Genomic DNA, 21,609 nt, shown 5'->3' with positions numbered 1-21,609 from the left:
AACGGTGGTTTCTCTTTCCATGGCTCAGACACAAGCTCTGATACCAATTAATGACAACTGCAAGATGAAACTTAGCTTATATAAAGACAACTCTCTTTATTGATGTTTAGAAAATCTCTCAAAACTAAACACAAGCTCTAATCTTGCTCATATGATCATCCACAACTTTGGTGATCATATATATATAGAACTATGAATTCCTTTTCCTAATCCTATTACCTTATTACATGTCTTTCCTTTTCTTAGAACTAGATGACTTCTAATTCCCTTAGGATTACATCAATTTCCTAATCTTTTCCTAACCAGCTTGTTAGTGACTTCTATGTTGAAGTTTAACCAACACTTGATCCCATTAATGGTAGTTGCTATGTTGATGTACCTTTATGCACCTTATTGGCGAGTTAGAAAGGTGCCTGGTCCTCCAACAATTCCACTCATTGGGCACCTTCACTTACTTACCAAGCATGGTCCTGATGTTTTCTCTCTGCTTGCCAAAAAATATGGCCCTTTTTATAGGTAACATATTTCAATATTCTACTTTCTAAATATGGCCCTGTTCACATTGTGATTTGTGGAAATGGAATACAGGTTTCACATGGGTAGGAAACCCCTGATAATTATAGGCGATGCAGAATTATGTAGAGAAGTTTGCATAAAGAAATTCAAGGATATACCTAATCGAAGTATTCCCTCTCCTATGTCTGGGCACATGATCCACCTAAAGGGCCTTTTCTTTACAGGGTAATAAAATCATACTTGTTATTCTTTTTTACTTTTTTTACTTATCCCATTTGCCATCTGACCCAAAAATGTGAACTTACTTAAAAGCTAGAATTTCACCTCTGCAAATTAATTATATGCTTGCATGGTTGATTTTTATGCACGCTTGTATTTTTGTTATATTATTTCACTTTCGCGCACCAATTCTTAATTTTCTTGAGTTAGACCAACAAGCAACAGTCGCAGTGTTTGAATGATGACTAAGTTAATTATGTTGCAGTGGTACCCGGTGGTCTACAATGAAAAACTCCATAATATCAATGTATCAGCCTTCCCATATTTCGAGTCTTTTACCAATGATGCAATCTGTTATCGAGTCTGCAGCTCAACATCTTCCTAAATCTGAAGAAGAAGACATCATGTTTTCTCACTTCGCTCTCAGATTAGCATCAGATATTATTGGTGTAGCCTCATTTGGTTTTGATTTTGGTCTCACAAAAAAAACCTCACTCGATGTTTCCACCATCAACAACAACGATCAAGAAAATGACATGGTAGTCACAGATTTCGTCAAGCAACATATATATTCCACCACTAAACTTAAGATGGACCTCAACGGTTCATTCTCAGTAATACTCGGAATAATATGTCCTATACTTCAACGCCCATTTCAAGCAATATGGGAAAGAATTCCAGGAACAATGGATTGGAGAACAAAGAAATCTAAGAAGAATTTGGTAAGTAAGCTGGAGCAGGTAGTTAAGCAAAGAGAAGACAATAAAGACCGAGGGTCAAAAGATTTCTTATCGCTCGTGTTAAATGCTAGGGAATCAGATGATAAAAGGTTAAAAAATGTCTTTACTTCCGATTATGTTAGTGTACTTGCATATGAACAATTACTTGCCGGGTCTACTACAATTGCTTTCACTTTATCAGCGGTACTTTACCTTGTGGCTGACCATCCTGAAGTAGAGAAGAAGTTGATAGAAGAAATTGATGGCTTTGGTGGACATGGTTTGATACCAACAGTTGATGATCTTCAAAATAAATTTTCGTACCTCGATCAAGTACTTGCCTACTACTTATCTACCCTACCCAGTACCCACACACCTCTTATTTTGTTCCTTCAAATATGTCAACATTACTGTAAACCCTCTTATCACATAGTTTTGTAATGTACAGGTGATAAAGGAATCAATGAGGTTCTACCCGTCATCCCCCCTTATCGCAAGAGAAGCATCAAAACAAGTGGAGATAGGAGGATATGTTCTTCCAGAGGTAATACATATCAATCTACTTATGGCTTTCTTCTGTTTGAAACATGTCTGCATTTCGACCAGTTAGTGAACTACTCGTTGTGGTAATAACTGTAGGGTACATGGATCTGGTTCTCACCTGGGATCCTAGCCAAAGACCCTAAGAATTTTCCAGAACCAGACAAGTTCCGTCTAGAGAGATTTGACCCAGACTGTGAGGAAGAGAAACAAAGACATCCATATGCTTTGATTCCGTTTGGACTTGGACCGCGACAATGTATTGGAGTGAAATTTTCCATGCAAGAGATGAAGCTGACGCTAATTCATCTTTACCAAAGATATTTGTTTAAACATTCTCCAAATATGGAAAGACCTGTTACTCTGGAGTATGGAATCATTCTCAACTTTAAGTATGGAGTCAAGTTGAGAGTAATTAAAAGAAGAACTTAGCTTGATATTTATAGATTACATACACAGATATACAATTACATAGACATTTAAATTCAGTCTTTCTACACCCACGGGGAGGTATCCCGAGTTTTCTACCTGAGAATCTTTTGGGGCGTGACTTTAAGTTGCTTATTGTGGAAGCCATATGCCACTAGGTCTCAGCTTCCATAGCCAACGGCTAGATATGTTGCCATACACACCACGTAATTTCCTATTGCGGGTCTAGAGCTGTTGATATATTGTATACTATAAGATGTCAAGTACTTTGACAGTGGATTTGACTTATATATAGTTGGTCCAATTCATGCTGTTGCTTCTTAATATTTTTTCTTTCTTGTGTACGTGTTGCATGTTGTCCTTGTCTGCTGGTGTATTGATTTAGTGTTCCTTACACAGAAATCAGATCAGAATGACATGATATTTTGCCAGAATGTTTTCTTTTTCTCTTTTATGTCTCTCTGTTCATTTGGACTCGTTGGTTTATGTGTTCTATCTTGACTAACTAAATTGCTCTGAATCTGATGGTTGTTTATTTCATCATGCAGTATTATCTCATGTATGCGCAATTCAAAAAAAAAAAAAAAAAAAGACCTCACATGTACATAAAAATAGATGGATCATGTACAATATTTGACCCGTTGGAAGTGAACCATCTTAATTCTTAACCATTAGCAGACATGATAAAATGTAGCTAAAATTTGAAAGTACAGCTAGGCTACACGGTAAGATCCGATGCTCTTGATATAACTTTTAATGGAACTTTTTTCCGCCAAGTCAGCGCGAATGTTTCCCACTTGTCGTTTCCCACTTGTCTATAGTTTCAGGTGTAGCGCCACTTTCTGGAGTCCAATCAAAAGATTGAAGTGCAAAGTGAAGAAGTTGGTGAGCTATCGGGAGTCCAGGGAAGATACTAATGTAGGACATCTATCTGTTTTCAATGTATCAATTGTTCCGGTTGATCTAATTGGTCTGTACCAACAATGACAGTTGATCCCTTTATGCTGTATGAACTCTCACAGTTGATTCTTTACGTTGTGTCAATTGTCACAGTTGATTCATAGCATCTACTTTGGTTTACTTGATTATCAAGTCTAGAAATTCTTCTTTTAGAGTTTCCTTATTTCTTCTTTTAGAGTTTACTAATTTTAGGTTCTTGTCATGCCTATATACACATGATTATTACGTTCTTGTAAGATACATTATTAGTATCAAGATTATTCAAAACAACTCTTTTCATAGCTTTCTATCATTCTCATCTCTAAACCCTATTGTTCTTCTGTTTTTCATCTTTTTCTTCCTTCTCATCACCTGCAAGCTCCGTATTGCCTTATTCTCTTGTCGTACTACACTAGTTGGTATCAGTTACCTAGTTTTTAGATTTTTATCTAGAAACAGATCCTTGACACAGCTTCCGCAATTCAAAACCCTATATTTTCTTCAAACTTCAATGGCAGATCAACCTCTTACCAAGGCAGACCTTGCTGACATGGAAACAAATATCGTAAATAGATTAGAAACCTCTTGGACAGAAAAGATAACAAATTCTGTGACAGAAAATTTATTGCACAAATTCAACTCACATGAATACTATCTTGTCAAGTTGTTGAAACACACAGGATTAGATGAAGAAGATATTCCCGATTTGACTGACGATAAAGAGGTCAATACTGATGTTGATGGTGGTTTTTGAACAAGGGGTAAAACCGTAAAACCTCACGTGTAGCATGACGTCACCAGTGACACTAACACATTTATTAGGGCATTTAACGCGCTTATGTAAAAATTACCAGGGTACCCTTTTTCGAATACTAAATTAGGGTTTCGATGCACGAAACCATAAGTCTATGCATACCGCACAACCATTGTGCAAAAGCATGGCAAACATGCCAAATAACGTACCGTGCAATCATCGCGCAATACATAGCAATTGCACGTACCGTGCGATCATTGCGCAAAAGCATGGCAATCATGCCACTCACACATACCGCGCAAAAGCATGGCAAGCATGCACGTACCGTGCAACCGTCACGCAATACATAGCAATTGCACGTACCGTGCAATCATTGCGCCACACGGCAACCATGCCAAATCCGAGGCGCGCAAACATTACGTTATATATGGTAACCATGCCAAAATCTCAAACGCGCAATCATTGCCGCACTCGCCATTGGAACATGCCAAGCAACTCTTGGAACCTGGCATGCCAAGCCGTGCAAACCATGGCCAAATCCTCCACACGCGCCATTGGCACATGCCAAGCAACTTTTGCAACCTGGCATGCCAAGCCGTGCAAACCAAGGCCAAAGCCGCCACACGCGCCATTTTCACATGCCAAGCAACTCTTACAACCTGGCATGCCAAGCCGTGCAAACCAAGGCCAAAGCCGCCACACGCGCCACTGGCACATGCCAAGCAACTCTTGAAACCTGGCATGCCAAGTCGTGCAAACCAAGGCTAATGACGCCACACGCACCATTGGAACATGCCAAGCAACTCTTGCAACCTGGCATGCCAAGCCGTGCAAACCAAGGCCAAAGCCTCCACACGCGCCATTGGCACATGCCAAGCAACTCTTGCAACCTGACATGCCAAGACGTGCAAACCAAGGCCAAATCTGCCACACGCCCATTGGCACATGCCAAGCAACTCTTGCAACCTGTCATGCGAAGCCGTGCAAACCAAGGCCAAAGCCACCACACGCGCCATTGGCACATGCCAAGCAACTTTTCCAACCTGGCATGCCAAGCCGTGCAAACCAAGGCCAAAGCCTCCATACGCGCCATTGGCACATTCCAAACAACTCTTGCAACCTGGCATGCCAAGCCGTGCAAACCAAGGCCAAAGCCGCCACACGCGCCATTGGCACATGCCAAGAAACTCTTGCAACCTGGCATGCCAAGCCGTGCAAGCCAAGGCCAAAGCCGCCACACGCGCCATTGGCACATGCCAAGCAACTCTTGCAACCTGGCATGCCAAGCGGTGCAAGCCAAGGCAAAAGCCGCCACACGCGCTATTGGCACATGCCAAGCAACTCTTGCAACCCGGCATGCCAAGCCGCGCAAACCAAGGCATACCACACATGCCATTGGCACATGTCATGCAACACTTGCACTTTGGCATTGCCGCTTGCACACACCGTGAAACTTAGGACCAAGGCATGCCACACATACCATTGGAACATGCCGTGCAACCCTTGCATCATGGCATGTTGCGCCTACATCAAAGGCCACAATTCACTGAGCCAGCAAGTCTCTCAAGATCAACTTATCAAACACCAGCGACATGCTACACTCGAGACGTCAAAAGCGTATGTCACAAACCGGGGGATGCTCATTAGGGTTTTGGTTTGGCAGTCTACAGCGTGCGACATACACAAATGCACGTTTCAAGATAGTGTCATAAGAATAAAACGGTTAGTAAATGCAGTAAGTAATGGTCAAACGCTCTTTCATTATGGAACATCAATTCCATCAATACCAGGCGTTACCACCTGTTCCCATTTAACTCATCCGTTTCTTTTCTTACGAGGCCCGGGTACGTTTAACTTGCACTTGTATAAATAGGTTTTACCTATTTCGACCAGAACACAAGTTTTTGGTCAGGGAGAAACACAACACTTAGAAAGGGAACTCTTGCTAGCTTTCTCAAAGCGTTCACCTTCTGATACAAGTCAAGTACTACTCTTCCAGAACTTCTCTAGTCTCAACACTCTCTTCGTTTCCCTCCCTAAACCAGCCCTTCTCCTCCTCTTTGTGACCGAAGCAAATCCGGAACGACCATTTCTTGGTTTTGGCCAAATTTGTATAGCTTGATCTCTCAAATCTAAAGTACTACCGTGCAGTATATTTGTTTAGGGTTTAGATTTGTTTCTCACTCACCCGCCAAAATTACCTAAATCAGCAGAAACGATTTTCACCCTTAAACAATTGGCGACCACAGTGGGAGATTGATCTCTCGGTTGCAATATCATATCCCAAGTTTCATCCTCAATTCTAGATTTCAAAGGATGGTCGGTTTTCAGACTGTCGCTGCAAACTCAGATCCCACCCAGACGAATGGTGAGCTTTCTTCTCCAGCTAACGGCACAACCGACAGAGAAATTCCAAGACTGGTTGATCTGGCACGATCTCAGGAGACCCATACCAAGAACGTGGATCTGATGAAGGAAGCAATTAAGTGACTCACGCTTCCTAGAAGATCAGGGACCGGGGACTAATATCTCAGACGAGCATTCTCAAATCAATGGTTTTGTCACCAACTGGAAGCCAGTCGACTAGGAAGCAGCCTCACTGGTGGAGGACTTATGCGAACTGTTGCACCTCTCCAAGGATCAGCGAGTAGAGACATTCCCCGCTATCAATCAGATGGCATTGAACGCATCTCTGGTTCCTTCACACACGGGGACTCCGAAAACACCATAGATATCCATCAATGATATTGTGTTCACTGATGACGACATGATGGTAGAAGAAGGTCATAACCGATCCTTACACGTCACGACTCTCGTCAGGAACACGGAGTTCCGAAGGGCACTCATCGACACAAGAGCATCCTCCACTGTCATCACTCTAATCCATTCCATCCAGAAGTTCAGACACTACATTGTCTCCAACAAGGTGGTGTTGATATCCAAATCTGATCATGTGAAGTTTTTCCTCTCAAAATCGGCCCTGATAGGGAGACCGGCTAAATGGCTCATTCAGATGTCAGAATTCGACATAACATGCGCTTCCCCGAGGGCTATCAAGGGACAAGCTGTTGCGCATCTTTTAGCAGCATTCCCATGAGAAAATACCGCAAAGTTACGCTAGGATCTCCTTGGAGATCTTCCAGGAGTTTTTCTAGTCAAAGAAGAGGCATGGCTACTATTCTTCGATGGCTCTACCACCCCTAATATTGGTACCGGGGGAGCAGGCGTGGTCCTGGTATCCCCTGCTGGTGAAGTATTCTCGTATTCTTTCAAGTTAGACTTCCCTTGCACTAATAACTCAGCAGAATATGAAGCTTTCCTCATAGGACTATCACTGGATAAAAAAGCTGGGGCCACACGTCTGGAAATAAGAGGTGATTCCAAACTACTTGTCAACCAGATGAACAGAATCTACGCTATAAAAGAATTAATATTGGCGTCATACAAAGCTTAAGCACAAAAACTGTTAAACTACTTCGCTGACGCAATCATCACACACGTCGGTCGTAATAGTAACAAGCACGATGATTGTCTAGCTACACTAGCATAAAAACTGCAGTTCGAAGGATTCGAAGAAACCCTGACAGTGAAAAGGCGAACCATAGCTTCCACATGGATTTCGCAACCTAAGAAGACCGTGAACGATGACTGCAGGACTCCTATTATCCAAGAGATCATCTGCTCACTTTCCCAGGGAAAGGTCTGTCTCAAGACTTTGCGAAATTTCTTTATGCTTCAAGGTGTTCTATACCATCGAAACCCAGACAGCTCCCTGTCGAGATGCCTCGGAAATGAAGAAGCGCAACAACAACTCGACTGTGTCCATGCCGAGGTCTGCGGGATAACATCGGTAGTAACTCTCTATAGTCGTTTGCAACGACTCCGTTACTATTGGACATAAATGGAGGCTCAATATCGATCGCTTCAGAAAATATATTCCAATTGCCAAACACAACCACATCAGTCAGAAGTCTTCAATATTCATAGTTGGAGATGAATGGAAAACTGCTTTCAAAATAAGAGAAGGATTATATGAATGGCTAGTTATGCCTTTTGGCCTGTCTAATGCTCCTAGCACCTTTATGAGACTCATGAATCAGATCTTACAACCCTTTCTGAGTAAGTTTGTCATTGTGTACTTTGATGACATATTAATTTTCAGCATAAGTGCAAAAGAGCATATCAATCATTTTTCTCAGGTGTTCAATGTTTTATACGACAATTCTTTGTTTGTGAACTTGAAGAAATGCACATTTATGTCATCTGAAGTTACTTTCTTGGGATATGTTATCTCTTCCAAGGGTTTTCATGTGGATCCTTTTAAAGTGCAAGCTATTATGGATTGGCATGTTCCTGATTCTATCAACGAGGTGAGAAGTTTTCATGGACTAGCTTCTTTTTATAGGCGTTTTGTGAAAAATCAGCACCATTGCTGCACCTCTTACTGATTGTTTGAAGAAGGAAAAGTTCATATGGACTGAAGAAGCTGATACAAGTTTCCATACTCTTAAAGAGAAACTATGTTCAGCTCCTATCCTTGCACTGCCTGACTTTTCCAAGCTTTTTCAAGTTGATTGTGATGCTTTTAATATTGGAATTTGAGCAGTTTTATCTCAGTAAGGACATCTAGTTGCTTATCATAGTGAAAAAAATTTCGAGACACAAAAAAGTGGTCTACATATGAATTGGGATTTCTTGCACTTGTACAAGCTCTTCAAAGGTGTCATACTTATTTGGTTCATCGACAGTTTTTCATTAATACTAATAATCATTCTTTGAAGTATCTCCAAATTTCAGCATAGATTAATCGTATGCATGATAGGTGGTTATCCACAATTAACAAGTACATTTTTTCTATCAAACATAAAAGTGGAGAGGTCAATCAAGTTGCAGATGCTTTAAGTAGAAGGCGACATGTTTTAGCAACCATTCGTAATGAGAGTTTTTCTTTTGCCAAATCACATATTTCTGCCAATTTTCAGCGATCTAATCGCACTCTAACCCATTCATTTTGACAATCAAAATTCTGCCAGTTGAAAACTTCATTTCCCGCCAAAAACACAAATTCAAATTGTTGAAGAAGGTGCCCTTTATCCAGAGTGCTGGGGTGCGAATATCAATTGGGGTGGAAATAGTAATTTTCTGGGTTCCTCCGGAACATTTCTGGGACGCTTCCGGTGCATTTCTGGGGTGCCTACGGTACATTTCTCCGGGGTGTAAAACACTGTTTTTTGAGCCCATTTCTCCGCAAGGGATTATTTCTCTAAAATTTCCTACAAGAACACAAAATAACACAATAAGTACTTAATCGAGTCTAACAATACAGAACATTGAGAACAAAATAGACACATAAATGTGTCTATCAAATACCCCCAAACTTATTATTTGCTAGTCCTCGAGCAAATTTATTCTAGAAAGGAAAATCATTTGAACCCCTAGGTGGCCCTAGTGGCGGAGTGTTGTCTCCGGAGGGTTTACCAGAGGTGTACCCACAAAACCTTTACTCCAGACCCAAGCTATCTACGCAGAACCTTGGAAGGCACTAAAGAATCTCCTTGGTTGGCTTACAATCACTGACTACAGGAGGAAGTACCCTGATGCAAAATTCCAATTGTTGTACACGAGTTTACGCTCAATCATACTAAAATTCATATAAAGTGATAGAGCTCTACTCAGATAGTTGCACTATGGACATCATATTCGGAGTCAAACTAATCATATGGATAGAAAAAGGAGATGGAAATAGAAAAACGTAGATGGTTTTGATGTTAACCAAATGATCGATGTTTCACAAATCTGTCTGAAGGCCACTGCCAAAATGAACCTATCCTAATGGACTGAGATACAGGTCTGACTAATATCAACACAACTGGCATATACAAGGGAACCAGTGGTCAATAACTTAAATCTAGATAAACAAACTGGTAAATACAAGGGAACCAGCAGTTGACTACACAAAACAATGACCATTTTTTTTTTAACTTAACGGAATGAATAGATCTTTTTGATCCAAGCGCATGCTTCTTGTCAGCAGATTACACGATAGTTCCCACGGGTCTTGCATTCCATGCTTGCTTAGGCGACGGAAACAGGGAGAACACACGCATATTGCTATCCAAGTGTTAATACTTATTCCGATTGGTCTAACTGGTCCGGTCTTTTTTTTTTAGTAACTCAGTCACTCTAATTCACCCTAACAGTGGTAACAACTTGAATCGTGTGCCTCACCTAATCACTTAGAGAAACATAGTTTAAAATAAAAAAATAAAACAGAAATGAAAAGGACTCAACGAGATATGGTGCAACTATTTGTTATTTCTAACACCTGAGCTCTGTGCTTTTATGAATAGACTCCTTCGATGTTTCCATCTAATCAGATTGGTTCCTCAACTCCTATAACCAAGATTTTCCCATCCACTTAGATTGGTTAGTGCAAACCTTAATAGGCATAAATTTCTAGGCTATGGAGTTTACTAATTGCAACTAAAAAGTTTATCCCATACCCCCAAACTTAAATCTAACATTGTCCTCAATGATCTAAAGATGAAATTAAAAGCACGAACAAGGAGAAACGGTTACTATTTGAAGCAAAAGAGTTAAGGAAGGATATTACCGTGTTGCATGAGATTCGGTTACCTCCCAAGAAGTGCTAAGTTTAAAGTCTTCAGCCAGACTTAGAAAAGGATTGATCAACTCGAACCATAAAGTAACAGTGGAAATAATTGTGGGTCTTCAAAACCAAATAGAGCTGACCATAGGAAACTGCAGTGAACCAAGAAAATGGACAAGAAAAGCAAGCCCTTACCTAGTTTCCTGAAAACTATCGCTAATTGTGGTTCAGGTTCAGGTTCTATGAAAGGGTCTAAATAGAACATTTTCATTGGCTGCGTTTCTTCATAGATGGGATCCGAATCACTAGGTCTTAGAGTCTGTAAAATCTCAAATACGAACTTAGAATCACAAAGTAATAACCTAAATAATTGCGGATCCTCTAAGTCAATCATATATGACTTACATAGTTGACCACAGTGAAAGAGGTGGTCTTCCTTAAGAAAATGTGTCGACCCTAATATCCTAAAGTGATTAGGTTTAGTCTCAAAACTTAATAACCGACACATCTTAAAATCAAAAGTTCCCACAATTGGTTGAAAAGTTTTTGGTGGGAAAACAAAGTCAATCTTGGTATCATAGCCTGGGTTAACCACACCAACCATAGGATGGGTTTCTAACAACTGAGCTTCTTTCTGGACATCATTAGGTTCGGTAAAACGTGTATGAAGATAATCTTGTAAGATGGTTGAGGCACAAATGTCAAGTCCTACAGGAGGGTACTTTCTAAGAGTTAAAGCACACGGAGAATGATAATCACCCCCAAACTTAGAGTTTTCTGTGTCTCTAGAAAGACTAGTCACAACTTCCTGGAAATGGTCAATAGATTCTTCTAAGTTGGGTTCATCCTCACTCATTTCTACGAGTTTATCATCTTGTAAGACTAGTGTTTCTAAATCGCTAGATTCTAAAACAGTATTCTCAGGGCAAGCTCTTTCCTCTAAACCATCATCACAATCATATAAAGGATTATCAGAGAAAGGCTCATAAACTAAGGTTTTAATCATAGTTACCTCCTCCGATTCACTGATAGGCACATCAAATATGGATTATCCAACATACTGCAGGCTAAAGGATCATGAACTACATCGTCTAAAACGGTGGTATCTCTAGTCATATCCACGTCCTTTTGAATAGGTGAATAATTATTAAAATTATTTGGATTTGTATTAGAAACAACACTATCATTATAAATCTCAATCGGAGTAACAAATTCCTGATCACTATGCCTACATATTTCATGTTCTTCATCAATACTATCCTCATCATAATCATCACTATAATAACATGAAAATGATTGAACCTTATCAAAACAAGTAGTGCTAAATGCATTCGAGAAACCAGCGACAGTGGTATAGGTAGGATTTCCTTAGTTTTGTTTTACTTGAGGACAAGTAAAATTCAGGTTTGGGGGTATTTGATGAGTGCTAAAAAGTGCATATTTATATATATTTTTCTTAGCATTTAACTCATCTTTTGTGCTCTAATTCTCCATTTTAACCCATATTCTGTATTTTCATTGTTTTCAAGAATAAATATTTTTATTAATTAATTTTGCATTTTTAGGTACCAAATAAAGTTTGGATGAATAGCGGAGCGGAAAAGAGCAGAAAAGCGGTGAAAAGCCGGGAGGAATTACACAAGGAACCCGCGAAGAATGTTGTGCACAAGACCAAAAGGCTAGAAGTGGGCTTGAAGAGGAAGAATTGTTCTTAAAGAAGATATGGGCTTGGCATACCCAAGGCCCAAAACCCTCACCCAAATCCAATTCCTATATCCATACCCGTTTCCCTTTCTAGCCGTCAGATTGGATCATCTCAGCATCCTACGGTCGCTTCATCATCGTGCATCGAAGTATGAAGCTCCTGTCAAACACTACAACACCTAACTCCATCTTGAGACATCAGTTTCGTTGTATCGGGCATCCAACGGTCGCTTCCCGCTTCCTTCCATCTCGCCGTTAGATCGATCCATCATCTTCGCATCCAACGTCTGATCCTCGCTGTTCATCAACAATTGCTAAACCCACTCAACACCCTAGCATCTAGGTTTATAACCCAAAACCAAACAAACCCAATCCATTTTCCATCGAGCCATCTCCTTCTTTCCCTTTCTCTTCAGACGCCATACCACCACCATTTCCACCACCTGCTCCGCCATCAACTCTCTGTCACCACCTCAACCATCATCATAACCACCACGTCCATCAAAGGAACCTAATCCCATCATTTTCCCTTCTCCTTAGCCACCTATTTTCTCAATTTTTGCACGTTTTCTATCAGAAACCCTAGCGTGTAAAATTGGAAAATTAGGTCGAAATTGAGAAGCAATTGAAGCGTGGGGAGTATCAGGAGAAGAATTGGAAGCATGGGTGAGAGTTATCATTCGTTTTCAGAGAGTTGGTAAGGAGTAATTTTAAAACCCTAATTTACTGTTTATTTGGGGATTTTTGGGAATTGGGTGTATGAACCCTAATTATGTAAATTGGGTATAAATAGGACAGTTATAATTTAAGCATTTCATCACACTGCTCTCACATTGTATGTCAAGCATACATTGTAGTTAGGATAACCCTGTGATTGATGGTGCTGCAGCTCATGATTAATGTTTATTGTTCAAACCTTAGACTAGTTGTGCTCTAATCAGACAGTTAGTGCTATGGAAGAACATTTTAGCTGTAATTAGATTATCCTTTAGGAAGGTTTAATCATCTAAGTGGCTTTTCTGCGGGTAGTTGCAGTGTGAGAGCCCCAATTACTACAAGGACTAGACTTAACTTAGTGACCCTAAATCCTTCTCTTAAAACCACCTCTTTGATAAGCAGCAGGCTCGAACCTCCACTGCTATCTAGATAGTTAGCTGAGGCTAGAATCTCACTAATATCTAAACAAGGGGCAAGAACATGAGTTAGCATTGAAAATTGACTTAGCATAGGTTAGAGGTGGAATCAAAAGCCTTAGTGATTAAGCCTAAAGTCACTGTTTCTTTCCCTCACTGCCTCACTTCCTCACTGCAACTGTTTTACTTTGTTTCTTTAGCTCTTTACTTCACTGCCTTAGGCTCATTGCCTTTGTCCCTTTGCTTCACTGTCACTAGCTCAGAACTATCTAGGAAACTTCAACTCACACACACCTTGTCTCTGTGGATCGACCCGTATTTGCATTGTTCTACACCTCGACACCATGCACTTGCGGTATTAGTTTGTGACTCTTTTAGAGAGCCACCAAGTTTTTGGAGCCGTTGCCGGGGACTTGGCTGCTGTTTTGTTGAAGTTTTTCTTGTATCTTAGTTTGCTGTTTTTGCATAACTTGCTGTGCATCTTACTGTTTTGCATTGCATCTTAGGTTAACTGCATCTTAGTGTAACTTGCATTAGCATCTTGCATACTGCATATTAGTTTGCATCTTAGTTTGCATATCACTGCTGTATTGATCCCTCATTGCTTCTTTTTCAAGAGAAACTTACTTCTCTTTTTGAGCCAACAGGTGTTGCTGCTGCTGCTTCTTCCTGTTGTTGCTGCCAGCCTCTGCTGCTGTGCTGCTGCTGCTGGGCTTGCCACTTGCTGCTGCTGGTGCTGAGCCTCTGGTGCTCTTGCTGTTGTTGCTGCAGCTGTGCTGCTACTTTCTTCTTCTCCCTGCTGCTGCTGCTACTTCTTCCTGCTGCTGCTGGTGCTTGGGCCATTGCTACAGCCAGACTCTGGTGCTGCTGTTGTTTTCCTTCTGCTATTGTTGAGTTGCTGGTCTGAGCTTGTTGCTGAGAGCCAAAGCCCAACTGGGCCTCTCCAACAAAAGTTTAGGAAGATCCTAAGCCCAACTGGGCTTGTGCAACTTAAGAAAAGGGATAAAAGCCCAACTGGGCTTCCCTCCAAAAAGGTAAGCCTAAACCCAAACCCAATTTTTTTGGGCTTGTAATTTTTTTGGTTTGTATTGTTATTCTCTTTTGGGCTTGTAATTGTAATTATCTTTTTGGGCATGTAATAATTATTTTAATTTTATTTCTTTTATTTATTTGGGATTGTAATAATTTTAGTTTTATTTTTATTTATTTTTATTTTTTTTTGTGGGTTTGTAATAATTAGTTTTATTTTTATTTCTTTCTTTATTTGGCCTTGTAATTTAGTTGTTTGTTAGGCTTGTAGTTTCTTTTAAACTAAAATTTGGTTTCAAAACCCAACACAAAAAAAAAAAAAAAATTTGCTCCTAATTTCGAAAACCAAATTTTTAATCCCATAAAAACCAAAGTTTTCAAAACCCATAAAAACCAAAATTTTCCCATAAAAAACCAAATTTTTGAAAACCCTTTAAAACCAAATAGTGGGCTTTGTGTCTTTTCAATATGGGCCAACCTAGTGCTCTCCATGAATACATGTATCCCACAATAAAAATTCCATTATCATGTATTGTCTTACCTCAAACCAATAACCCTTTTAAAATAAATGCAAGCATGATACAAATACTTCCTTTATTTCGAGGGTTCGATTCTTAGAACCCCTATACTCATGTAAGAGAGTTTGAACAAATTTGTCGGAATATGCAACCTGATCATATGTCCGAAGACTCTCTGAAATTGCGTTTGTTTACATTTTCTCTAAAGGAAAGAACCAAAACATGGTTTTACGGTTTGAGACCACAATCAATCAACACTTGGGACCAACTCACAGATCTATTTTTTAAAAAATTCTTTCCACATCATAGGACCATCGCTATTCGTCAAAGTATCAATTGTTTTGTCCAATTGGATGAGGAAACTGTTTTTGACTATTTTGAATGTTTTAATGATTTGTTGAGCGAATGTCCACACCATGGATTTGAGAAGTGGAGACTTGTCGCTATCCTCTATGAGGGACTAGACTTTAAATCTCGAGCCATGGTTGAGTGTATGTGTAATGGTGAATTTCTTGATAAAACTGTGGATGATGCATGGAAATTTTTAGCTGAGATTGCGGAGAAAACCCGTCAATGGGAATCCATTAGGGAAACTGAGACACTATCACATGATATAGGTGGTAATGAATTGAACTTTGATAATAGCATGTCTAGTCCTTCTCATGTGTATGATATTGAATATGAACCTAATCTAGAGGAACATGAGTTGACTAATGACATCACAACTGCTAATAGGGACAAGTATGCATATTACTATGATGATGATGATGATAATGTTATGTTAGAAGAACATGTCTATGCTGAAAATGTTGTGGAACCTTTGGTTTCAAATACAATAGGCTTTTCTGCCCCGACCTTCATGAATGATATTTCTTCTAGTATTCCATATGCATGTGATGTTGATACTGATTTAGATATTGTGCAATTATCCTGTGAAGAGCATGACTTAGGTAAATCTTCTGTTGACACTAATGATCCTATGCATGAAAACATAGTTGATGTGTCTGATTCCATACTTAAGCCACAATATATTGCTTCTGTTGATGATAATTTGAATATATCGGATAACCATGATTCTGAATTAGGACTTGTGCAAATTTTTTGTGATGATGAGCATGCTACACATCTTGAGTGTGACTTAGATAATGCTGATGTGACTGATAATATTGATACTCTTGATCTCATGCATGTGATACGCTTAGATGTCACTTTCTTGCCTAAGTCACAATCTGATAGCCTTGCATCCTACCTAGATTTAGTTTGTCACAATATTGTCAAACCAATTTTCATGAGAATACCTAATCTAGGCCTGGAACTGTGTGCCTCTCAAGTCCTCTTGGACTATTTTGCATCTAAATACATTACTTTCGAGGAGCCACAGTTAGGATATGCATGTTTGCCCGTCCCTAGCAAAGTTCACTTTGAGTTAGACCTTGTGCATGATGAACCCCCAAAACTGCGAGATTTTGTATCCAAAATTTTATCTGTTGAAAAATCCAGGTTTGGGGGTAGCTCATTTTGTTTCACAGCTTCACTTGCATGCCTATCATATTATTATTTTGTGAAGCTGTTGAACCTCTACACTTTGTCTTTTGGGTTGATCCTCAACTCTTTAGATTGTTAGTGTATGGTGAATTTTTTGTATATAATCCAGTTGATAAAAATTTTAAAAATCCTTTTGTTCCTTTTGTATATATTTTGCTAATCCAATATGATCTCGGCTGACATATGTTGGATTCTTGCCTTGAATAACGGAGTTCTAATATTGCTTTCGCCGAAATCGGGTATTCTCTTTCCTTTTTCTCTACTCAACATGATCCTCTTCACATGTTGTATTATAATTTTGTTCATATTTTGAAACATTGAGGACAATGTTTAGTTTAGGTTTGGGGGTGAAAAGTAGATACTTTGATAATATGCCATAATTGAAAACAGAACTCCTTATTTTTGAAAAAATTTAAAAATTCCAAAAAAAATAAAAAAATAAAAAATCATAAAAATGGAGCTCATTTACCTTGAAATGTTGACTCTTGTGCAAATATGTATTTTTATTAGGAGTCTTAGTCTAGATATTTAGGCACCCTGATTCTAGCACAATTCACATAGTGATAAGAAACTTGCACGCGCACGATCTACCAATACATGTATAGCCTCATCCTTGAGGTGTTCTATCGGAAGTTTTAGTTGCCAATCACTTTAGAATACTGAACGAAACTTGACTAGCTTTTTCTTTGGTTGGTTGGGATAGAAGGTGGAGGTTACATTAAGAAAGACAACCATCGAATTTAACTGGGTGCATCAAAAAGGGCTACCTCTTGCAAAGTGTCATGTAATTTTTTGTTTCTTTTTGTTATGTATCAAAATTGTTTCCTCACTAAAAAAAAAAAAAAAAAAAAAAAGAAAAAAAAAATCAAGTATTTATCAATTCCATCCTCTCTTGTTCCAAAAATAAAAGAGAGTAGTCAATGTAAATAAGAGTCATGTAAAGAGTCATTTTGTTGCTTCATTGTAATAAGCAAGGAAGGGTGTATGCCATTGATGTACAACGCGAGTAATTGTGAAATACCTCCAACTCATTCACAATTCTCGTAAAGTCCGGACAGCTAGCTAGATTTCGACCTCGGTTCTTAGCCTGAGAAACTATCTCTTGGTGATTAGTAGTCATAACATCCGATCTTTCTTTACACATGTGTAGATACACTTTACACTCTTATCACATGTCTTTATTTGTTATCAGTGCTAGGATTGTGCCTTAGATAACTAGATTGACATCTCCATTTTTCTGTGAGCTTAAACCGTCTTGCACATGTCACATTTGATGGAATCTGAGCTTATATTTTGACCTAGAACTTTGTAGGTACGTTCTAAGCAAACCTTCACGAGACTTCACTCGTCCACTAGGGACACTTAGTGGTTTAAAAGGCTTAGTGCATACGCTAAATGCATTCGAGAAACCAGCGACAGTGGTATAGGTAGGATTTCCTTAGTTTTGTTTTACTTGAGGACAAGTAAAATTCAGGTTTGGGGGTATTTGATGAGTGCTAAAAAGTGCATATTTATATATATTTTTCTTAGCATTTAACTCATCTTTTGTGCTCTAATTCTCCATTTTAACCCATATTCTGTATTTTCATTGTTTTCAAGAATAAATATTTTTATTAATTAATTTTGCATTTTTAGGTACCAAATAAAGTTTGGATGAATAGCGGAGCGGAAAAGAGCAGAAAAGCGGTGAAAAGCCGGGAGGAATTACACAAGGAAGCCGCGAAGAATGTTGTGCACAAGACCAAAAGGCTAGAAGTGGGCTTGAAGAGGAAGAATTGTTCTTAAAGAATATATGGGCTTGGCATACCCAAGGCCCAAAACCCTCACCCAAATCCAATTCCTATATCCATACCCGTTTCCCTTTCTAGCCGTCAGATTGGATCATCTCAGCATCCTACGGTCGCTTCATCGTCGTGCATCGAAGTCTGAAGCTCCTGTCAAACACTACAGCACCTAACTCCATCTTGAGACGTCAGTTTCGTTGTATCGGGCATCCAACGGTCGCTTCCCGCTTCCTTCCATCTCGCCGTTAGATCGATCCATCATCTTCTCATCCAACGTCTCATCCTCGCTGTTCATCAACAATTGCTAAACCCACTCAACACCCTAGCATCTAGGTTTATAACCCAAAACCAAACAAACCCAATCCATTTTCCATCGAGCCATCTCCTTCTTTCCCTAATTATGTCTCTGTTTATTTGGGGATTTTTGGGAATTGGGTGTATGAACCCTAATTATGTAAATTGGGTATAAATAGGACTTGTGGGTGTTGTTGTAGAGCCATGCCTGGAATAGCCAGTGCACCACCAAGAGGACTGGACTAGCCAGTTCCTCAATTGTTCATGTTCTGTTTTTGGTTCACTTTCAAATTCAGTTTTATTTTCACATATTCATCATGTTTTAATTTATCACTTGCTAAGGTTGAGATGAAGCTTCCATGCTAATGCTAGTTGGTTAAGGTGTAGACAATGTTCTTGTGTTCTGAAACTGTGTAGGACAGTTATAATTTAAGCATTTCATCACATTGCTCTCACATTGTATGTCAAGCATACATTGTAGTTAGGATAACCCTGTGATTGATGGTGCTGCAGCTCATGATTAATGTTTATTGTTCAAACCTTAGACTAGTTGTGCTCTAATCAGACAGTTAGTGCTATGGAAGAACATTTTAGCTGTAATTAGATTATCCTTTAGGAAGGTTTAATCATCTAAGTGGCTTTTCTGCGGGTAGTTGCAGTGTGAGAGCCCCAATTACGACAAGGACTAGACTTAACTTAGTGACCCTAAATCCTTCTCTTAAAACCACCTCTTTGATAAGCAGCAGGCTCGAACCTCCACTGCTATCTAGATAGTTAGCTGAGGCTAGAATCTCACTAATATCTAAACAAGGGGCAAGAACATGAGTTAGCATTGAAAATTGACTTAGCAAAGGTTAGAGGTGGAATCAAAAGCCTTAGTGATTAAGCCTAAAGTCACTGTTTCTTTCCCTCACTGCCTCACTGCCTCACTGCAACTGTTTTACTTTGTTTCTTTGGCTCTTTACTTCACTGCCTTAGGCTCATTTCCTTTGTCCCTTTGCTTCACTGTCACTAGCTCAGAACTATCTAGGAAATTTCAACTCACACACACCTTGTCTCTGTGGATCGACCCGTATTTGCATTGTTCTACACCTCGACACCGTGCACTTGCGGTATTAGTTTGTGACTCTTTTAGAGAGCCACCAGCCGAGACGATATAGTAATCGTCGTCCTTCCCTGCAAACAGTTTGTATTTAAGGGTACCCTTCCGTAGGGTTTAAAAAAAAAAAAATAATGTCCCGATTGTCCAGTCCAAAGAAAAGAAAAGAAAATAAAATAATAATAATAATTACAAAAAAAAATGGTAAGTCTCTTAAAAAAAATAATTCTCTCTTTTTTTTTTCTCTCTTTTTTTTTTCCTTTGTCTTTTTTCCTTCTCTTTGAGCTTTAAGCTTTGATTCCAAGGTCTTTAGTATCCACCTTCAAACCTGTAATACAAAGACATACCAAAGAAACGTAAAAAGAACAAATGGAATAATAAAAAAATAAAAATTCTACCTAAACACAAATTAATGAGGTTCAAACTCTCGGACTTGTGAAGATTAAATTTAAAGATTTAATAAAATTATATACAAAATTATTAACAATGGGTGCGAGAGGTAACCAAGACACTAGATTCCACTATTATGCAAAGTTGAATGATAAATATTTCAAAACTCTATTCAATTCTTAAGTCCTCTTTTATCTTTCATTCACTATCAATCATACAGATTCTCAAACATTATTTGTAAACCTTAAGCATAGATTATCAAGAGATTAAACCAAGCATAACCTATCAAACTGAATAACAAATAATTAAGACAATCATTCAAACAATTTAATACAATGCAAAAGCAGCGATTAGGTGAATTATATAATTAAATGAAATAGTTACCCATTTATGTTGCGTGAATAGCTTCCTCCATTGCCTTGGTTACGAGGGAATTAACTCATCATAGTAAAAATGCTCTCAAAATAATTTATTATGGCTCCAAAATGGTTCACAATGATGAAACGGAGAGAAAATGGTGAAAATCAGGTGTTTGCAACGTTTATAATCGTTGCATAACCCGTTACAAAGAAATATATCTCTCAAGTGTTGTAGTCGTTGGAAAACTACGACCCACGTTCTGCTGTCGCTGTTATAGTTGAAGAACGACTGCTCTGGCAGGTCCGTTCTTCGTGTTCTTCACGTTCTTCATCATCAGCAGCAGCAGCAGCAGAGTTCTGAAAAATCTTGATTTCTGCTTCTCTGGCCCTCCTATCGACTCCCAAAACTCTCGACCCCCTCTCTAGTAGACCCAAAGAGCCTATTTATACCCAACAACAGCTCCAAATCTCGCCAATAACTCCAATACAATTCTTCATTATGCGGGCAGTGAATAATAATATTTTCCGAATATTTTCTTACCAAACTTGGAATTTCTTGCGTAAACTTCCTCCCTCCACGCTCCAAATCGATTCTTCACGACCCAAAGTGATGCTCGAGCCATTCCACATCATCAGAACACGTCCATAACTCTCCATGACGCGTGATTATCATCCTCTAGTGCATGCTTGCCCTGTTTTGAACTCGAGAATCAAAACACGTATTCCAGCTAAATTTGATCGAAACCACCACCCAAACTTTGTTCCTTATGCCAAATCACATATTTCTGCCAATTTTCAGCGATTTAATCGCACTCTAACCCATTCATTTTGACAATCAAAATTCTGCCAGTTGAAAACTTCATTTCCCGCCAAAAACACAAATTCAAATTGTTGAAGAAGGTGCCCCTTATCCAGAGTGCTGGGGTGCGAATATCCATTGAGGTGGAAATAATAATTTTTCTGGGTTCCTCCGGGACATTTCTGGGACGCTTCCGGTGCATTTCTGGGGTGCCTACGGTACATTTCTC

At 39.2% G+C, this 21,609-nt stretch overlaps 1 protein-coding gene across 1 annotated transcript; it reads left to right on the top strand.

The window, feature by feature from the left end:
• Window positions 1-355: 355 nt before the first annotated feature.
• Window positions 356-2,426, top strand: LOC113352318 (cytochrome P450 711A1-like). The gene is made up of 5 exons (XM_026596151.1): window positions 356-516; window positions 589-741; window positions 1,001-1,787; window positions 1,903-1,998; window positions 2,094-2,426. The coding sequence occupies exons 1-5, from the start codon at window positions 356-358 to the stop codon at window positions 2,424-2,426; spliced, it is 1,530 nt and encodes a 509-aa protein (XP_026451936.1).
• The last annotated feature ends 19,183 nt before the right edge of the window (window positions 2,427-21,609 follow it).

This window comes from Papaver somniferum, chromosome 2, assembly GCF_003573695.1.
Source record: "Papaver somniferum cultivar HN1 chromosome 2, ASM357369v1, whole genome shotgun sequence".
NCBI lineage: Eukaryota > Viridiplantae > Streptophyta > Magnoliopsida > Ranunculales > Papaveraceae > Papaver > Papaver somniferum.
Note: the sequence above shows the minus strand (reverse complement) of the source record. Positions and strands in the feature narration are given on the sequence as shown.